General features: G+C 44.0%; 1 protein-coding gene across 2 annotated transcripts in view; it reads left to right on the top strand.

Moving 5' to 3' along the window:
• The first annotated feature begins 12640 nt into the window (after positions 1–12640).
• Positions 12641–17840, top strand: part of LOC144599658 (solute carrier family 25 member 36-like) — a 56452-nt gene continuing 51252 nt past the window's right edge. For both annotated transcript variants that reach the window (XM_078410824.1, XM_078410823.1), the window contains exon 1: positions 12641–13215. In XM_078410824.1, coding sequence (XP_078266950.1) covers positions 13175–13215 — 41 coding nt within the window. In that variant the 5' untranslated portion in view covers positions 12641–13174. The remainder of the gene's footprint in view (positions 13216–17840) is intronic.

Genomic DNA, 17840 nt, shown 5'->3' with positions numbered 1-17840 from the left:
GAAGTTAGACACAAAGTGCTGGAGTAACTCAGCGGGACAGACAGCATCTCTGGAGAGAAGGAATGGGTGACGTTTCAGGATGAGACCCTTCTTCAAACTATTGTATTTTATAGCCTGATGGTTGTAGGGAGGAAGCTGCTCCTGAACCTGGACATTACAGTTTTCAGGCTCGTATACCTCTTTTCCGATGGCAGGAGTGAAATGAGAGTGTGGCCAGGGTGGTGCGGGTCTCTGATCTCGCTGGCTGCCATTTAGAGGCAGCAACTCCTGCAGATCCCTTCGATGGCGGGGAGATCACTAGTCGTGATGGGCTGGATAGTATATCCTAATTATAAATGAGATATTTAACTGAAGACTCATCAAAAGGATTCACAGAGTTTTCAAAGAAATGTATTAGAGCAAGACATTTATTTAGGACAGTACAGTTATTCATACTTGGCAATCTTTGATTGCAACGCAAATGAGATAGTAATCAACGCGCGCTATTTTTTAGCAATTTATCACAGATGCTGCAGTTTAGTAAATACCTGTGGTTACAGTCTCGGAAATATAATTATTTTCAATACCGCTCATTTAATTAACTCAAATATGTAGCAAATCCTTCACAGAAGTGAATTTCATGATGTTATTAAATTTTAAGCAATCATCGACTGTCTGTTTCATTGACTATTGCTTAATTTCCTCATTCCCTTTCAGCTTTCCTGTCTTTGATGGCCAAAGATATTCTCCCTCTCTAGCATTACTCCCTGTTGTCCAATTCTACAGGAATGTCCTCTAATCTGTCCATTTCTAATTTAATTTTGTTTCCTTTACAGATACAGCACGGAAACAGGCCCTTCAACCCACAGAGACCACACTGACTCTCGATCACCCGTTCACACTAGTTCGATGTTATCCCACTTTCTCAGCTAATCCCTACACACAAGGGGCAATTTACAGAGGCCACGTTCACAAGTTCATAAGTTATAGTAGAATTAGGCCATTCGGCCCATCGAGTTCCCTCCGCCATTCAATCATTGCTGATCTCTGCCTCCTAGTCCCATTTTCCTGCCTTCTCCCCATAACCCTTGACACCTGTTCTAATCAAGAACTTGTCTATCTCGGTCTTAAAAATATCCACTGACGGCCTCCACAGCCCTCTGTGGCAATGAGTTCCACAGATTAACTACCCTCTGACTAAAGAAGTTCCTCCTCACCTCATTTCTAAAAGACGCCCTTTAATTCTAAGGCTATGCTCCAAGACTCTCCCACCAGTGGAAACAACCTTTCCACATCCATTCCATCTATGCCTTTCATTATTCTGCAATTTTTAATGAGGTCCCCTCTCAACCTTCTAAACTCCAGCGTGTGGAGACCCAATGTGGTCAAGCACTCTTCATATGTTTACCCACTGGAATCACATTTTTCAACATCCTCTGAACCCTCTCCAGAGCCAGCACATCCTTCGTCAGATATGGGCCCAAATTTGCTCACAGCACTCTTGATATAAATGCTAGCATTAAATTTGTCTTCCTTACTACCGATTCGACTTGCAAATTAACTTTTTGGGAGTCCTGCACCAGCACTCCCAAGTCCCTTTGCAACTCCGATTTCTGGATTCTCTTTCCATTTAGAAAATAATTTACGCTTTTCTTCTTAATACCAAAATGCATGACTCCGCACTTTGCACTGAATTTCATCTGCCACTTCTCTGCTCACTCATCTAACCTGTCCAAGTCCTTTTGCAGACTCCATGCTTTACACTGCCTGCCCCTCCACCTATCTTAGCATCAACTGCAAACTTGGCCACAAAGCCTTCAACCCCCTTATCCAAATTATTAATGCACAGCGTGAAGAGAGGCGGCCCAGCACCGATGTTTGCGGAACTCCACTAGTCACTGGCAGCCAACCTGAAAAAGCGCCTTTTATTGCAACTCTTAGCCTTCTGCCATCCAGCCAACTCGCTATCCATGCTAGTATCTTGCATTCAATACCATGGGCTTTCATCTTCCGTAGCAGCCTGGCTTGCGGCACCTTATCGAAGGCCTTCTGAAACCTGGCACGTGGCACGTGGTAGGAAACGGCAGCACTCAGAGGTAACCCATGCAGTCACAGGGAGAATGTGCAGATTTCACACAGTACCCGAGGTCGGGATCGAACCTGGGGCTCTGGCACTGTGAGGCAGCAGATCTACCCGCTGCGCCACTGTACCGCTTCTTGCCAGCAAAAGGCTCGGCACTATCTACCAATAGGTTCCCTTTTCACATCTATAACATCATCACCGGTGTGCTTATTATTACCTAAACATAACCATGGCCTAACATTACCTAAACACGGTACATCTCATTCAGCCTATTCACTGCTTCGACCTCATTTGCCAATTTGTCCTAGGAGTTTGGACGAGTCTTAAAACTTTCCGCAGCTAAATACTGAGAAGCCATCGTCAATACTACAATTTCTATTCTTTTGCTATCTATTCCACCTCCTTGGTGTTCTTTAACACCGTACCATGAGCTAATGCATTTACCAATGAAGGAACTGCAGATGCTGGTTTACACCGAAGATGGACAAAAAATGCTTGAATAACTCAGCGGGAACGGCAGCACCCTCTGGAGAGAAGGAATGGGTGATGTTTCGGCTGAGACCTTTCTACAGACTGAGAATCAGGGGAGGGGGAGACTAGAGATATGGTAGGATAAGGTGTGAAAACTTCCCCTCAGTTAACAATGTGCCATTCTACGCTTCTCTTCTCCCCCTCCCCTGAGTCTCAGTCTGAATTAAAAATCTCTTGACCCGAAACGTCATCCATACCTTCTCTCCAGGGATGCTGCCTGTCCGGCTGAGTTACTGTAGCATTTTGTGTCTATCTTCGGCATTTACCAATGAGATCAGTGAAGGTGAATCGTGTAATGACCAAATGATGTAACACCTCACATGTTGTCCAATTGTTGCAAGTTTAAGTTAGTTAATGGCTCCAGACATCAACATGGAATGTGCTGAAAATCGTATAATAATGCATTCGAGTGCCAACATTTCACATCATAAAAAATCTATGTTATCATATATAATATAAATTAGGTAAACTAATCATCATGTAATTACACCCTGTCCCAGTAATAACACTGCATTCAGAGACTCTATTGTACCTAATAGAGAATTACTCTATTCAGTGCTATTCATCAAACTTGCAGGTTTGCATTGTATACCCACTTCTGTACTCCTCAAAATCAAGTAAGATGATTGCAGGGATGGTGAGTGAGATTTAAAAATGGGTTCTCTCTGCTATATATTTCAGCAAATATAATTCTCACAGATGCTCTTGTATGTGTTTCCCCAATAGAGCATAAAACAGTGCAGTACCAACACAGGCCCTTCAGCCCACAATGTCTGTGCCGAATATGATGCCAAGACCAACTCTTATCTGCCTGCAACATAATCGATATTCCTCCATTCCCTGCACATCCACATGCCTATGCAAAACTCATATGCTTTTCTCAAGTTTCCACCATCTGTTGTCTTTTGTACCTTCTGTTACTGAAACTGTCTATTGCCAGCTCCATATCATTATTGAATCTGTACAGCTGTCACGAAAGCTTTGTTATCCATAACATTATTCCAATGCATTTCTGGCTAACATCCCATCTTCCAAAGTCTGAGCGTTATATAAAATTTTGCTGCCACTGTCCTGACTAATACTAAATTCTATTGACCTATCATCTATGTGTTATCTGCCTTACATTGGATTAGAATTAAGCAATGTCTTGATTTTAATATTTTCTCTCCTTTCAAGTTCTTCTGAAGTCTCTTTTGACCCTATTACTATTGCCTTCTAAAATTCTAAAAGGATGGAAAGAATTATATAAGATATTAGTGGATTAACAAAATAGGCAAGACACAGGAGATGGAATATAAACTGGAAAATTATACTGTCATCTACCTTGTTGAAAGGGTGGAATATATATTAAGAATGAGAATTTGGAAGGTATTGACATTCAAAAGGACCTTGATACCTCTGTTCTTGCATATGAATTATTGAAAGTTACAATGCAGATACAAGAACCAATTGAGAAGGATAAAGGTACTTTGGCCTCTATTACACGAATAGAGAAAACATATTCCACATATATACGGCCCAGGGTGGTGAATCTGTGGAATTCATTGCCACAGAAGGCTGTGGAGGCCATCAATGAATATTTTTAAGGCAGAGATAGATTCTTGATTAGTACGAGTGTCAGGGATTATGGGGTTAGGAGGGAGAGATAGGTCAGCCATGATTGAATGGTGGAGTAGACTTGATGGGCCGAATGGCCTAACTCGGCTCCAATCACTTATGAATATGGAGTACAATTCTGCTTGCCCTTCCTAAAGAAGGATATCCTGTAATTGAGGGAGTGCAGGAAAGATTCAATAGATTGATTCCTTGGATGAAGAGTTTTGGTGTGCAGGGAGAGGTTAAGTTTGCTGGGCCTGCACTAATTTCAGAAGAATAAGAGATCATATAATTAAGGAACTTAATGGTGTAAAAGTTTTAGAGAAATACTAGCCCTTGTATCAGTCATGTGAATATTTATTTGGTGTGGAGGGATATCTGCACCCCCTCCAAGATCAATCCTCCAAGGTCAGTCTGAAGAAGGGTTTTGACCTGAAACATCACCTATTGCTTTTCTCCAGAGATACTGCCAGACCTGCTGAGTTACTCCAGCATTTTGTGTCCATCCACCTCCATGAACAGTTCTTCCCTTAGGTGTGATGCTAAGAACTGAATGCAAAACTCTCCCTGTAACCAAACAGGTCCTTTATGCCTGAGTTTTTGCTACTCAATTTGGTTTTGTATAAGACCTGCAATAATTGCAATCGCTAAATTATCTCGTGTGAGTACAAAGTGAGAGGTTTTGGTGGTGTGTATATGAAAATTCCTTTGCTGCTTACTACTCCTGAAATTCCCAAAGGAAATTTCCTATCATCTTTCTTGAATACAACGTGGAATTCAATATCTTTCTTTGGAACGTTGTCATAATTTTGCATGCTCACTTAATCTGACCATGTCCCTTCCTAATTTTCTACACCCATCTACAGATCTGAAGAAGGGTCTCGACCCGAAACGTCACCCATTCCTTCTCTCCAGAGATGCTGCCTGTCCCGCTGAGTTACTCCAGTTTTTTGTGTCTACACAATTTACTATGCATTTTACAGAAATTTCTGGGGTCAAGGAAAGAGTGTTCATGTCGAGGCCCTGTTTTCAACCAGTCTTTCTACCACCACGCACAAGAAGCAACTGTATGCAGATGCCGAGAAGTGTGTTCAGCTCTGGCAGAACAATTTCTAATCTTGTGATGTGGACTCGATAAGAAGAAGCCAGAAATCTCTGAAAACTTCAAGATTCAAAATTCAAGAATGCACTGGATATGAAAAGGAGCGATGAAATGGTGTAGGAAGGATTAGCAGATGCTGGTTTACACCGAAGATAGACACAAAATGCTGTCTGGCTGAGTTACTGCAGCATTTTGTGTCTATCTGAGGAACAATGAAAGCCCTACTTGCTGCAACTTTACAGACACGTTAGCCACAAAAGCAAAAACAAATAAATATGTAGGACTATCAGTTATTCGAAATAACTAATAAATCGATAGTGCAAAAAAAAACAAATGTACATAGATTAATCATGGTAGTGCAAAATCCAATTGGTTTGGTGCTGAATTAGGGTTGTGGTCAGGGTTGTGCAGAATGGTTGCCACCAAGGCAAATTCCTGGTATGCCTACATACTTGGCCAATAAAATGTATAAAATGTATTTTCATTATTCAACGGTTCAAGAAACTGATATTTATGGGAAGATGCTGTTCTTGAACATGGAAGTAGCAAGTCTCAGGGTTCCAGTACCTTCTTTCAGCTGGTAGTCGTGTGGGTCTTTGATGATTTTCAAAGGTTTCAAAGGTCTTTTATTGTCACATGTACCAATTAAGGTACTATGATATGCAAATTACCATACAGCCATCCGGAAAAAAAAGCGACAAGACACACAACTACATGAAAGTTAACATAAGCATCCACCACAGCGGATTCCACACATTCCTCACTGTGATGGAAGGTAAAAATCCCATTCTTCTTCCCCTTTATTAGGTGGCATCTTGAGGCAATGCATCCTGTAGATCCCTTCAATAATGGAGAGGTCAGTACCCGTGATGGACTAGCTAATATCCACCACTTTCTGCAGCCTCCTTTGGCCTTAAGTGGTCATAAGTTCTTAAGCACTTGTGAAAGTTTGTGTATTCAACATGCTGAATTTCCTCAAATTTCTGAGGAAGCAAAGGGATGGTGGGATTTCTTATTAATTCCATCAATGCCTTGGGTCCAGAACAGATCATCAGAGATAGGTACATCCATGAACATGAAGCTGTTGACCATCTCTGTCTCGTCAATGAGGACAGGTGGATGGTCCTTCAGCTCTTCCTTCACGAAGTCAATAATCATCAACATTGTGATAATGTTCAGATCAATATTGTTGTTCAGGCACCAGATTATCGATCTACCTCTTGTACTCTGACTTGTTATTCACTCATCGATGGTGGTATCATCTGCAAATTTAAAGACAGCAGTGGAATGTGTGACTACAAAGACATGGACAAAGAGCTAGATAGAGCTCTTAAGGATAGCGGAGTCAGGGGGTATGGGGAGAAAGCAGGAACGGGGTACTGATTGAAAATGATCAGCCATGATCACATTGAATGGCGGTGCTGGCTCGAAGGGCCGAATGGCCTACTCCTGCACCTATTGTCTATTGTCTATTGATATAGAGAGATAGAGCAGGGAACTGAGCCCACAGCCACGAGGTGTGCCTGTGCTGATGGTCGACGAGGAGGAGGTGTTGTTGCCAATCTGTACTGATTGAGGTCTACTGATCAGGAAGTCGAGGATCCAGTTGCATTGAGAAGAGCAGAAACCCAATTTCCTGAGTTTGACGGTGAGCTTGGAAGGATGATAGTGCAGAAAACTAAACTGGAGTTGATGCACAACAGTCTGACGTACGTGATCCTCGAGTCTGCAGTAGCTGGAATTTTGAGCAAAAAACAAAGTGCTAAAGGAACTCAGTGGGCCAGACAGCATCTGTGGAAGGAAATTAGTTTACCAAAGCCAATTAACCTACAAACCTGCACGTCTTTGGAGTGTGGGAGGAAACTGGAGCACCTGGAGAAAACCCACAGGGTCATGGGGAGAACATATAAACCCCATACAGACAGCACCCGTAGTCAGGATTGAACCTGGGACTCTGGCGCTGTATGGCAGCACTCTACCACTGCGCCACCATGCTCCCCTGAATGGGGAAATTATATTTCGGATTGGGACCCAAGTGGTCCAGCGCAGAGTTGAATGTCAGTGTAACATGTCCGCTACACATCTGTTGTGGCAATAGACAAATTGTAGTTGGTCTTGGTCCTTCCTGAGGTAGGAGTTGATTTACATCATAACCAGCCTTTCAATGCACTTCATTAGAATGGTCACGAATACCACCACTAGGTAATCCCTATTAATTCCCATTCTTTATCCGTGCCAATAATGTCTGTGGTGAAATTGTCACAGCCAGGCCAAATTACTAAATGCTAAACAACATACAGTGGCCGAGTGATGGAAACGTTACAGCATGAAAACCATAAACTGCAACTTAATTTGTTAGTTAAGACACAAGAGATTGCAGATGCTGGAATCTTAAGCAGAAAATGAAGTGTGAGAGGAACTCAGTGGGTCAGGCAGCATCTGTGGAGAGAAGTGGACAGACAACATTTCAGGTCGGGACCCTTCTGATGACAATCTGAAGAAGGGTCTCGATCAAAACATTGTCTGTCCATCCCCCTCCACAGATGCTGCCCAACCTGCTGAGTTCCTCTTGCAGTTCGTTTTTTGTTCAAGGATTGCTAAATACTAAACAACATAATTTAGGGAATGAAACTTAAAAGCATGAAATTCATAAACTGCAACTCACTCTGCAAGTCTGATTGATATTCTTGCAGTAATCCTGCCGCTTCCATCAATATTTAATGCAAATGGTTGGAATATTTTGCTTGACCCAGAAAATGATATGTACAGTTTGTTCTCAGATCTGTTGCAGTTTCATTCTCAGCAGATTACTTTTGTTTAGAAATACAGCACGGAAACAGGCCCTTCAGCCCACCGGGTCTGCGCCGACCAGAGATCACCCATACACTAGTAATGTCCTGTAGACGAGGGACAATTTACAATTTTTACCAAAGCCAAATTAACCTGCAAACCTGTACGTCTTTGGAGTGTGGGAGGAAACCGGAGCACCCGGGGAAAACGTACAAACTCTGTACAGACATAATCGGGGTCGAACCCGGGTCTCTGGCGCTTTAAGGCAGCAGCACCACCATTGTGCCCCTAATCAAGTAAATCAAGCTAACTTTTAGTTCCTTTTTCCAAGACTCTTTTTACTGGCATCTCCCCATTTCATTCTCAATTGATTGATTAAGAGTTTCCACCTGAACTGTTGACAATTTATTCACCTCCCACCCTCCAAAGACACTGCTCAACCTGTTGCGTTCCTCCAGCAGTTTGTTTGTAGCTGTAATTTTATTAGTTGGTAGAGCAGGGAGATCTGTTTTGATCTGGTGCAATAAAAACTAAATTGTGTTAATAGCTGATCCTATATTCATACTATCCCAGAGAGTGAAGGGGGTAAAGCTTGTGAGTTAGTGCTAGTTGATAATAAAATTCAAATACTTATACAGTGGGGGGGTTTATTTGAGAGTGAAGAAACAGTTAAGAAACAATTAGACAGGTACATGGATTGGGTTGGTTTAGAGGGATATGGGCCAAATGCAGGCAGGTGTAGCTGGGAAGTTGGGCCAATGGGCCTGTTGCCACGCTGTATGACTGACTCTGTGGCTCTATGAAGGAAAGGAAAGATTTGAAGAGAACAGGAAAGTTTTGTGGATGCTGTACGAGTTGTAATTTACGTAACATACACAAAGGGGAGCTATGTGAGGATGCTCTTCCTCGACTTCAGCTCTGCCTTTAACACGGTCATCCCGAGCAGACTGGTCACCAAACTTTCCGACCTTGGATTTTCCCAAACCATCTGCCAATGGATCAAGGACTTCCTGACCAACCGCCCCCAGACCATCAAAATAGGCCCTCACCTCTCCTTCACCATTACACTGAGCACCGGCTCACCACAGGGCTGTGTGTTGAGCCCCATCCTTTACTCCCTCTACACTCACGACTGCGCCCCCACCCATCCCACCAACACCATCATCAAGTTCGCGGATGACACGACTGTGGTTGGACTCATCTCAGGAGGAGATGAGACAGCCTATAGGGATGAAATCCAAAGGCTGGCAGCATGGTGTTCAGTGAACAATCTGGTCCTGAACTCCTCCAAAACAAAGGAACTTATAATTGACTTTAGAAAAACCAGTGTAGTATACGACCCACTCTACATCAATGGGGTCTGTGTGGAAAGGGTACCCGCTTTCAGGTTCCTGGGTACGCACATCGCAGAGGATCTTACCTGGTCTACCAACACCATCACCACAGTAAAGAAGGCACAGCAGAGACTCCACTTCCTGAGGATCCTCAGGAAAACCAACCTGCAGGAGAAGCTCATGTTGTCCTTCTATCGCTGCTCCATCGAGAGTGTGCTGGCATACTGTATAACCACATGGTATGCCAGCTGCTCAGAAAAGGACAGGAAGGCCCTTCAGAGGGTCATCACGACGGCCCAGAAGATCATCGGCTGCTCACTGCCCTCCCTGGAGCACCTGTTCAGCCTACGCTGCCTCAGTAGAGCAGGCAAAATAATAAAAGATCCATCCCACCCCGGCCACCGTCTGTTTGTTCATCTGCCCTCTGGTCGACGTTTCAGGTCGATCAAATCCCGAACAAACAGACTTAAGAACAGTTTTTACCCCAGGGCCATACGAGAACTGAACACTACCTTTGCACTAGGCAACACCGTTAAAAAATCTTGTACTTAATATAATTGTATTTATGTATTTATTTGTTTTTGCATTTATTGCATATATGTTTGTACGCACCGTCAGGATTGGCTATTTTTTAATTTCGTTGTACTCGTTGCAATGACAATAAATGAATATTATTATTATTATTATTATTATTATGGGCGCCACAGTGGCTGGAAGAGCTGCGTTCAATCCTGACCTTGGGTACTGCATGTTCTCCCTGTAACTGCATGGGCTTCCTCCGGGTGCTCTGGTTTCCTCCCACATCCCACAAAGACACGCGGGTTTGATCTTCCTTTTACTTATTTTTTGGCCCATTTTTACTGCTGGTGTCTTGTCTCCTTTCTTCACAATGATTAGAAAATAATAATAAATGTAAATGATTCTTCTGAATATTGACGTCTATTATTTATCTTTAATAGGTCCACATTTCTCTTTACCTAAGTCACCACACTCAAATATAAGGCTAATGTTTTGTCCCCTTTTATCCTTCTTTCAATGTCTAAATATAAAATGCAGTAAAAATACTTGTTCGTTCTTCACGCCAGCAACTATTCAAGTGATAAATATTGGATTTCTTTGCAGCTGTCTGACCCTATGGTCTTTTTGAATTATGTTGGCCAGGTTGGTCTGAATAGTTTGTTGTAGTGTGAATAGTTTGGTTGTAGAAGGAGTGAAGTGTGCTTATGTTAAGAACAGATTCATGGTGGTGGAGGTCTTAGAACTATCTCTTCTAGTGGGCATTGACGGCCTTTCTAGTCTTGGATACAGACTGATAGGGATTAGGATTAGGGTTATAGAGATAATACAGTAGATTTGATTGAGACCAGTCCAGCAGTCTTTACAGGTCATGGCACATGTGATCAGAGCATCTTTATAACCTGTCCCTCAGACATTGATATAACCCAATATGTGCTGATACCAGAATGGGGAAGGTACCACAAGACATATTGTTAGTATTTTTGACAAAACAAGGCATCTATGATGAGGCATGTTCCACCCACCACTTGCCAATCATGGAGGGGGGGGGGGGGGGGGGGGGGCGGGTTGTACCTTTCCCACACTTATGTTGAAGTCATGAGAAGGATGTCCAGAGTTTGTTTTCAAGGTCAGGGTGGAAATCCTCCCTGGCCTTATCCTCATTTGAGAGTTGGAATAGCTTTATCCAGAGGGTCAGTGTGAAATTCCTGCAATCAACAATTGGCATGGACCTTGTGTTAAAGCAGGAAAGGTATTTGGAGCAGGGCAAACATCTTTAAGCTCAGAGATACAGAGCGGAAACAGGCCCTTCGGCCTGTGCCGACCAGAGATCCCCGCACATTAATACTATCCTACACCTACAAACCTGTACGTCTTTGAATTGTCCTTGGAGACATGCAGCAAAGGGATATTTTTCTCATTGTTTGCATTTGTCATTAGCTTTTTTGAATATATATATATATATATATATAGCTCTATCTATCTTCTATACATTACTAAAACTCTCATCTTGTATGTATGTATATATTTGTATATTTGTTCCCGAAATACAGCCAACGTCAGCACAACAGTTTTAGGCCCACCTTACTCACCATTGGCCTGTGGTGTGCAGTAGCAAGTTTTGTTCAAACTTGTGTTATATTTTAAAAGTTATTCACTTTTTCAACTTTAAAAAATCATCTTGTATGTATGTATATGTGTTTGTATGTTTGTTCCCTAAATACAGTCAAAATGGTACACGATAGAGCAACAATTTTAGGCCCACCTTAATCACCATTGGCCGCGGTGTGCAATGGAAACTTTTGTTATTTTTTAGGTAATTAAGCTTATAAACTAATAAATGCGCCTCCCCCCACCCCGCGCAGCAGCACCGGGAGGACTGGCCATCGCCTCGGACTGGCGTGCCCCTCGCCTGACCTTCCCCCCATGGTGCAGTGCGGCGGCAGAGAGAGAAGCTCAAACAAGATGGCCGTCGGCAGGACAAACATGGGGCAGCGCGTTGTGTCCTCTCTCCTGCTGCTGGCCGCCCCGTTGGCCGCCCGGGGCCGGGGTGAGTGGCTCCCTCTCCCCTTTCCTCTCTCCCCTCGCCCGTCCCTGGTCCCGGGGAGACTCCCCAGCCGCCACAGACTCGGATATACCCTGGGATCTTGCTTTTGGAGTGGGAAATGCATGAGAGGTTTGGACCCAGTGGGTCATCTAGCATATACATATATACAGCAAAAGGGTATTTTACTCATAGTCTGTATTTGTCATTGGTTCTTTCTCAGTCCGATTTAAATCCTCATCGTGGTACTGGACAAGTTTATTTAGCTTCATGATGTAAGTCTGTTAAATAGATTTTAAATACATTTCAGGCATTTTCAACAGACTCGAGCTGTTGAATGGTCTAATTCCTTCCCGTGCACCTACACAAATCCTGACCTTACAGATTGGAATCCCTCGAGTACTGGAGGGTAAATAAAGCGATCAACCTGACCTTTTGGAAAAATCGGCAGTGTTGTGTTTCTGCCGTTACATTCCTCGCGATATTGTGTTGTAGTCTCCCCCACGCGTTGCAGGCATGAGCAATTGTGAAACTTCAACATTGCACTGCGCCGCGCCGAGAAAGAGCAGCGTGACTGCGTTCGAGCAGAGTGAATGCATCCAGCGCGATTGGGCGAAAGGGGAGAGGTGGGGGTGGTTGCCGGTGGTAGGGGCGGGGCGGGGGAGAATAATGTTAAAAGCAAAGGACAGTCATCCTCTTGTGCGGGAAGGTTAACAATAATTGATCGGAGGGGAGTGAGTGCCCGCCATTCAGTGTAGCTAGCTGTGCTCTTATCCCGGTCACTGGGCGGCGGCGGCGGCGGCACGAGCAGCGTCCCGGGCCACAAGTAGACGGCGGCGGCGGCGGCACGAGCAGCACGAGCAGCACCGCTACCAGCACGAGCGGCGTCCCGGGCCACAAGTAGGCGGCGGCGGCGGCTACCAGCGCGAGCAGCGTCCCGAGCCACGAGTAGCACGAGCAGCGACCCTGACCGAGAGGAGGAGGAGGCGGCGGCGGCGGCCGTTCGATCACCGACCAGGGCCCGCCGGAGGCGGCGGCGGCACCACCGTTGTTGTCGACCCGAGCAGAGTAGAGAAGGCGGCGGCGGCGGCGGCGGCACGAAGCGGCGACCCGTGCCGGGAGAAGACGGTGGCGGCCCCGGGCGGCAGAGCCGGAGATAAGGCGGCGTCCCCGCTGGCTCGGGACAATAATGATTCACCATGAATCAGAGGGAGCCCTTGATACATCTGTTTGCTGGCGGGTAGGTCGGTTATTTTGTCCTATCGCGGCTGCGGCGGCTCCATCTGCCTGTGTTATCGGTTTTCCACGTTAGGGGACGCGGTGGGCGGTGTGTGAGGGGAGGAGGAGGAGGAGGGTTGTCCTCCACCAGCCCCGCGGAGAACAGGCCGCGGCCGATCCTCGGGCTTGCCTGACTCCCCCGGCCGACCTGCCCTCACTCACTCAGCCGCCGCCTCCCGCGGGACCACGGCGCGGCGGTGAGATGCCTGGTAGACAAGCAGGCGGCCAGGACTCCAGCACAGGCAGAGACAACCATTAATTGAACCAAGATAAACATTAGTTTAACCCTCCACGTGTCCAGAATCGTTACCCATTCCTTCTCTCTAGGCAGAGATGATGACTGCCTGTTGACTGAGTTACTCCAGCTTTATGCGTCTATCTTCCTGTCATGTCGTTTGTCTTTTGCAGTTGATCCCTTTTTTCCCCTTTAGTGTAAAAGTTCATTCAGGGCTTCCACACAAGACATTGCAGAAGCCGGAATCACAGCCAGGCAACAACGTGCTGGAAAACTCAGTGGGTCGGACTGCATCTGTGGACGGACAACATTTCAGGGCAACATTTCAGACATTTCAACCCAAGATAGACTCAAAAAAAAGCTGGAGTAACTCTGTGGATCTGGAGAAAAGGAATAGGTGACGTTTCAGGTCAAGACCTTTCTTGTGGCTGTCTATCTTCGTTTTTAAACCAGCATCTGCAGTTCCTCCTTACACATTTCAACCCATGTGTAGGAAGGAACTGCAGGTGCTGGTTAACACCAAAGATGGACACAGAATGCTTGAGTACCTCAATGGGTCAGGCAGCTTGAGGAAAGGAATAGGTGACATTTCAGGTCGAGCCCCTTTTTGTGACAGTCTTTAGGGTCTCAACCTGAAACATCACCCATTCTTTCTCTCCAGAGATGCTGCCTGCCCCGTTGAGTTACTCCAGCATTTTGCGTCTATCTTCGGTCCTGACTGAAACATTGTCCGTTTATTTCCATCCACAGTTGCTGCCTGACTTGCTGAGTTTCTTCAGCAGTCTTTTTTAAAAATCTTTTTTGTTCAATAATAGCTAAATACTAAACAATATAAACACGGGAGGGAAGCTTAAAAGCATGAATCCATAAACTGCAACTTACTCTGGGAGTCTGATTGATATTCTTGCAGTAATCCTGTTGCTTCCATCAATATTTAATGTAAATGGTTGGAATAGTTTGCTTGACCCAGAAAATGATATGAACTGTTTATTTTCAGCTTTGCAGCAGTTTCATTCACAAGAAACCAAGCTAAATTGTTGTCCCTGTATCCAAGACTTTTGCTCTTGACTTGCCATTTTCCACTTTATACTGGGTATCTTCCCTCTTCACTCTTGTTATCATTCAAGGTTTCCACCTGAAATATTGACATTTACTTCATTCCGCTCTCCCCAAAGATGCTGCTCAACCCGTGAGTTCATCCAGCAGATTTGTCTTTTGCTGTATTTTTACGTTGGTAGAGGAAGGGGGAGAGCTGGCATTCTAGATGCTGGAGTTGTGAATAAAAACACGAGGGACTGATACACAATGCTGGAGTGAGGGTGTCTGTTGGATCTGGTGCAACGAAACCTAAATTATGCTGAAAGTTGATCTTGTTTTCTTAGAAACATAGAAAATAGGTGCAGGACAAGGCCATTTTTCCCTTCGAGCCATTCAATTGGCTGCTCATCCAAAATCAGTACCCCATTCCTGCTTTCTCATCATATCCCTTAATTGTGTTACCCCCAAGAGCTATATCTAACTCTCTCTTAAATATATCAATTGAATTGGCCTCCATTGCCTTCTGTGGCAGAGAATTCCACAGATTCACAACTCTGAGTGAAAAAGTTTTTCATCATCTCAGTCCTAAATGGCCTACCACTTATTCTTAAATTTTGACCCCTGGTTCTGGACTCTCCCAACATTGGGAACATTTTTCCTGCATTTAGCTTGTCTAATCCCTTAAGAATTTTATACGTTTCTATAAGATCCCCTCTCATCCTTCTAAATTCTAGTGAATATAAGCCCAGTCGACTGTACTTTCATCATATGTCAGTCCCGCCATCCTGGAATTAACCTGGTGAACCTATGCTGCACTTCCTCAGTAGCAAGAATGTCCTTCCTCAAATTAGGAGACCAAAACTGCACACAAAACTCCAGGTGTGGTCTCATACTATCACAATAAGTCTAGGGGGTAAAGTTTGTGGGTTAAGGCGAGTTGGTAATAAGATTAAATACTTGTGCATTGAGGGGTGTTATTTGACAGTGAAGGAAGAAAAACATTTGCAACTGCGTAAGAGTTGTAATTTATGTAATATACAACAGCCACTAACCACGTAGCCCAAAGGTTATGACTGAGAAAAAAAAGTTATTTTAATATTCTAAGCATCCCAAATATTACGTGAGATTTTGCTGCAAATTATTTTAATAATTATCACATGGTTCCTTTACTGATAATTTTGTTGATTCTAGCCCTTCAGTGCAATTTGTCAATCATGTTCGACACAAAGTTAAATGGACAGTATTTAATTTGTCCTTGCTAACTGGTGCCTCAGAGTGCCAGAAACCCTGGTTTGATCCTGACCCCCAAGTGCTGGCTTTGTAGTTTGCATGTTCTTCCTGTAACTGCTTATTTCCATACTGTACCATTAAACTAAATGTAAGTGCCCCAAACCACTGGTCAAGATAGTGTCTTCTCTATGGAAATGAAGATCTGTGGTTCAAAATGAGTCAATTCTGTAGAAAAGCTGCTCCAGGACAGATACAACAGTAATGTCAACCTAACAATTGTGCCATTTTCATAGTTATGCCCTGTCCATAAAATTGAGACAAATTCAAGCCAGCTAATTGCTTCCCAATTGATTTGCATTCATCACCAAGTGGTGGAAGCTGTTATTGACACAGCTATCAAGTGGCATTTGTGAATAACGACATAAATACCCAGGTTGAGCTTTACCTGGGCCAATCAGTCGGTGCAAATATGGATCAAGGACCTAAATTCATGACAAGGTGCAAATGATAGACCTGGACATCAAGGTCGCATTTGACTCTTTGCGGTAAAACAGAAGTCAGCAGGCAAGGTGGAAATGTGGTCCCATAGTTGGAGTTATAGTTAACACTAAAGAGGGTGATTGTGGTTATTAGAGATTAATCATCCTAACCTGAGGATATTACTACAGGAATTCCTCTGGGCAGTGTCCTAAACCCAACTTCAGCTGCTTCTACCAGTGACTGACCTTGCATTACAAGGTCAGAAATGCAATGTTGGCCTGTGGTTGTGAATTGTTTGCTTCCATTCACATCCCTTAGGAAATGGAACGGCCCATGTCTGAATGCAGACAGCATCGAGATATGAGCTGATATTGACAAATAATGATTATGCCACACAAATACCCGGTAATGGCCATCTCCAATAGTTGCCTTTGATAAATTCAGTGACCACCCAACTGCTGAATTCCCCATCGGTCCCCAAGGTTAATGTTGTCCATTAATTTGAATAAACCAGCCAGATAAATGCAGCTGCGACAAGATCAACTTGAGGGTCGGGTATCCAGTGTCAAGAGATTGTCCTCCTAACACTCTAAAACTTTTCCAACACTACAGTTCAAGAGTGGTGAAATGCTGTCTACTGGATGAGTGTATGTTCAATTGCACTGCAAGCTTGGATGCCACCATCCAAGACAAACGGGCAGCTTCATGGATCCTTCTTTCATTACCGTTCGTATTCATTCCCTCCACTGTTATGAATGCCATCTACAAAATGCACCCTAATTTCTCGCCTCTTATTCCAAAAATTCATGAAATCCACAACCGCTGTAAGGTAGAACTACACAGAAGGCACATGTGACCTCCATCTGGGTCCTCCCTTTGGTCACGGACTGCTGAGATTACCATGTTCCCTCAAATGCTCTGTTCGTGTCTTGGCACCAGATCAGTTGCACTACCATTGAATCTAATTATTTGGCCTACGTTGTCATTTATATTCTCCAAGGCTGTTTACTGTCTGGGGTTCTGATCAAATGCAAATTGGGCATTGGTGAGAAGGTTATTCATGTCTTGCTTCAGTGGCACTGTAAATGCCATCCACCCCATCACACGGTGGTTGATGAATTAGATTGGAGTTATCCCATGCTTTCGAGATTGGACTTAGCTGGGCAATTTTATACAGAGTTGGAGAGGTACTAATATTTTGTTGCCTTGGTGGGACGTCTTTTCTTGCTCGTACCTTATCGCTCAATTCAGTGCATCAATATGGAGTTTGCATGTGACCAATGCGTTGCTGCCACTGGTTCTGGTTTTGTTCCATATCCCTGAGATTTTTGGTTACTGTAAATTACCTTTGTGTAGATGCGTAACAAAAGAACCAAAGACATTGATAAGCAGATGGGAGAGAATATGTTGTAGAGTTAGAAGGGAGATAAGGAAGGGGAAATGGGATTGGTGGGATTGTCCTCAAAGCTGATGTGGACTCGATGGGTTAAATGCCCTCCAGTAGTATCAGAAGTAAACCCACAAATGTTAAAACTTGGAAAAGATAGTACAGTACAGAACAACTAACAACATTGTTTTACTTTAAGCAAGTTTGAGGGGAAAGT

This window comes from Rhinoraja longicauda, chromosome 13, assembly GCF_053455715.1.
Source record: "Rhinoraja longicauda isolate Sanriku21f chromosome 13, sRhiLon1.1, whole genome shotgun sequence".
NCBI classification, from domain to species: domain Eukaryota; kingdom Metazoa; phylum Chordata; class Chondrichthyes; order Rajiformes; family Arhynchobatidae; genus Rhinoraja; species Rhinoraja longicauda.
The sequence above is the reverse complement of the archived record's forward strand: the minus strand, read 5'-3'. Positions and strand labels throughout refer to the sequence as shown.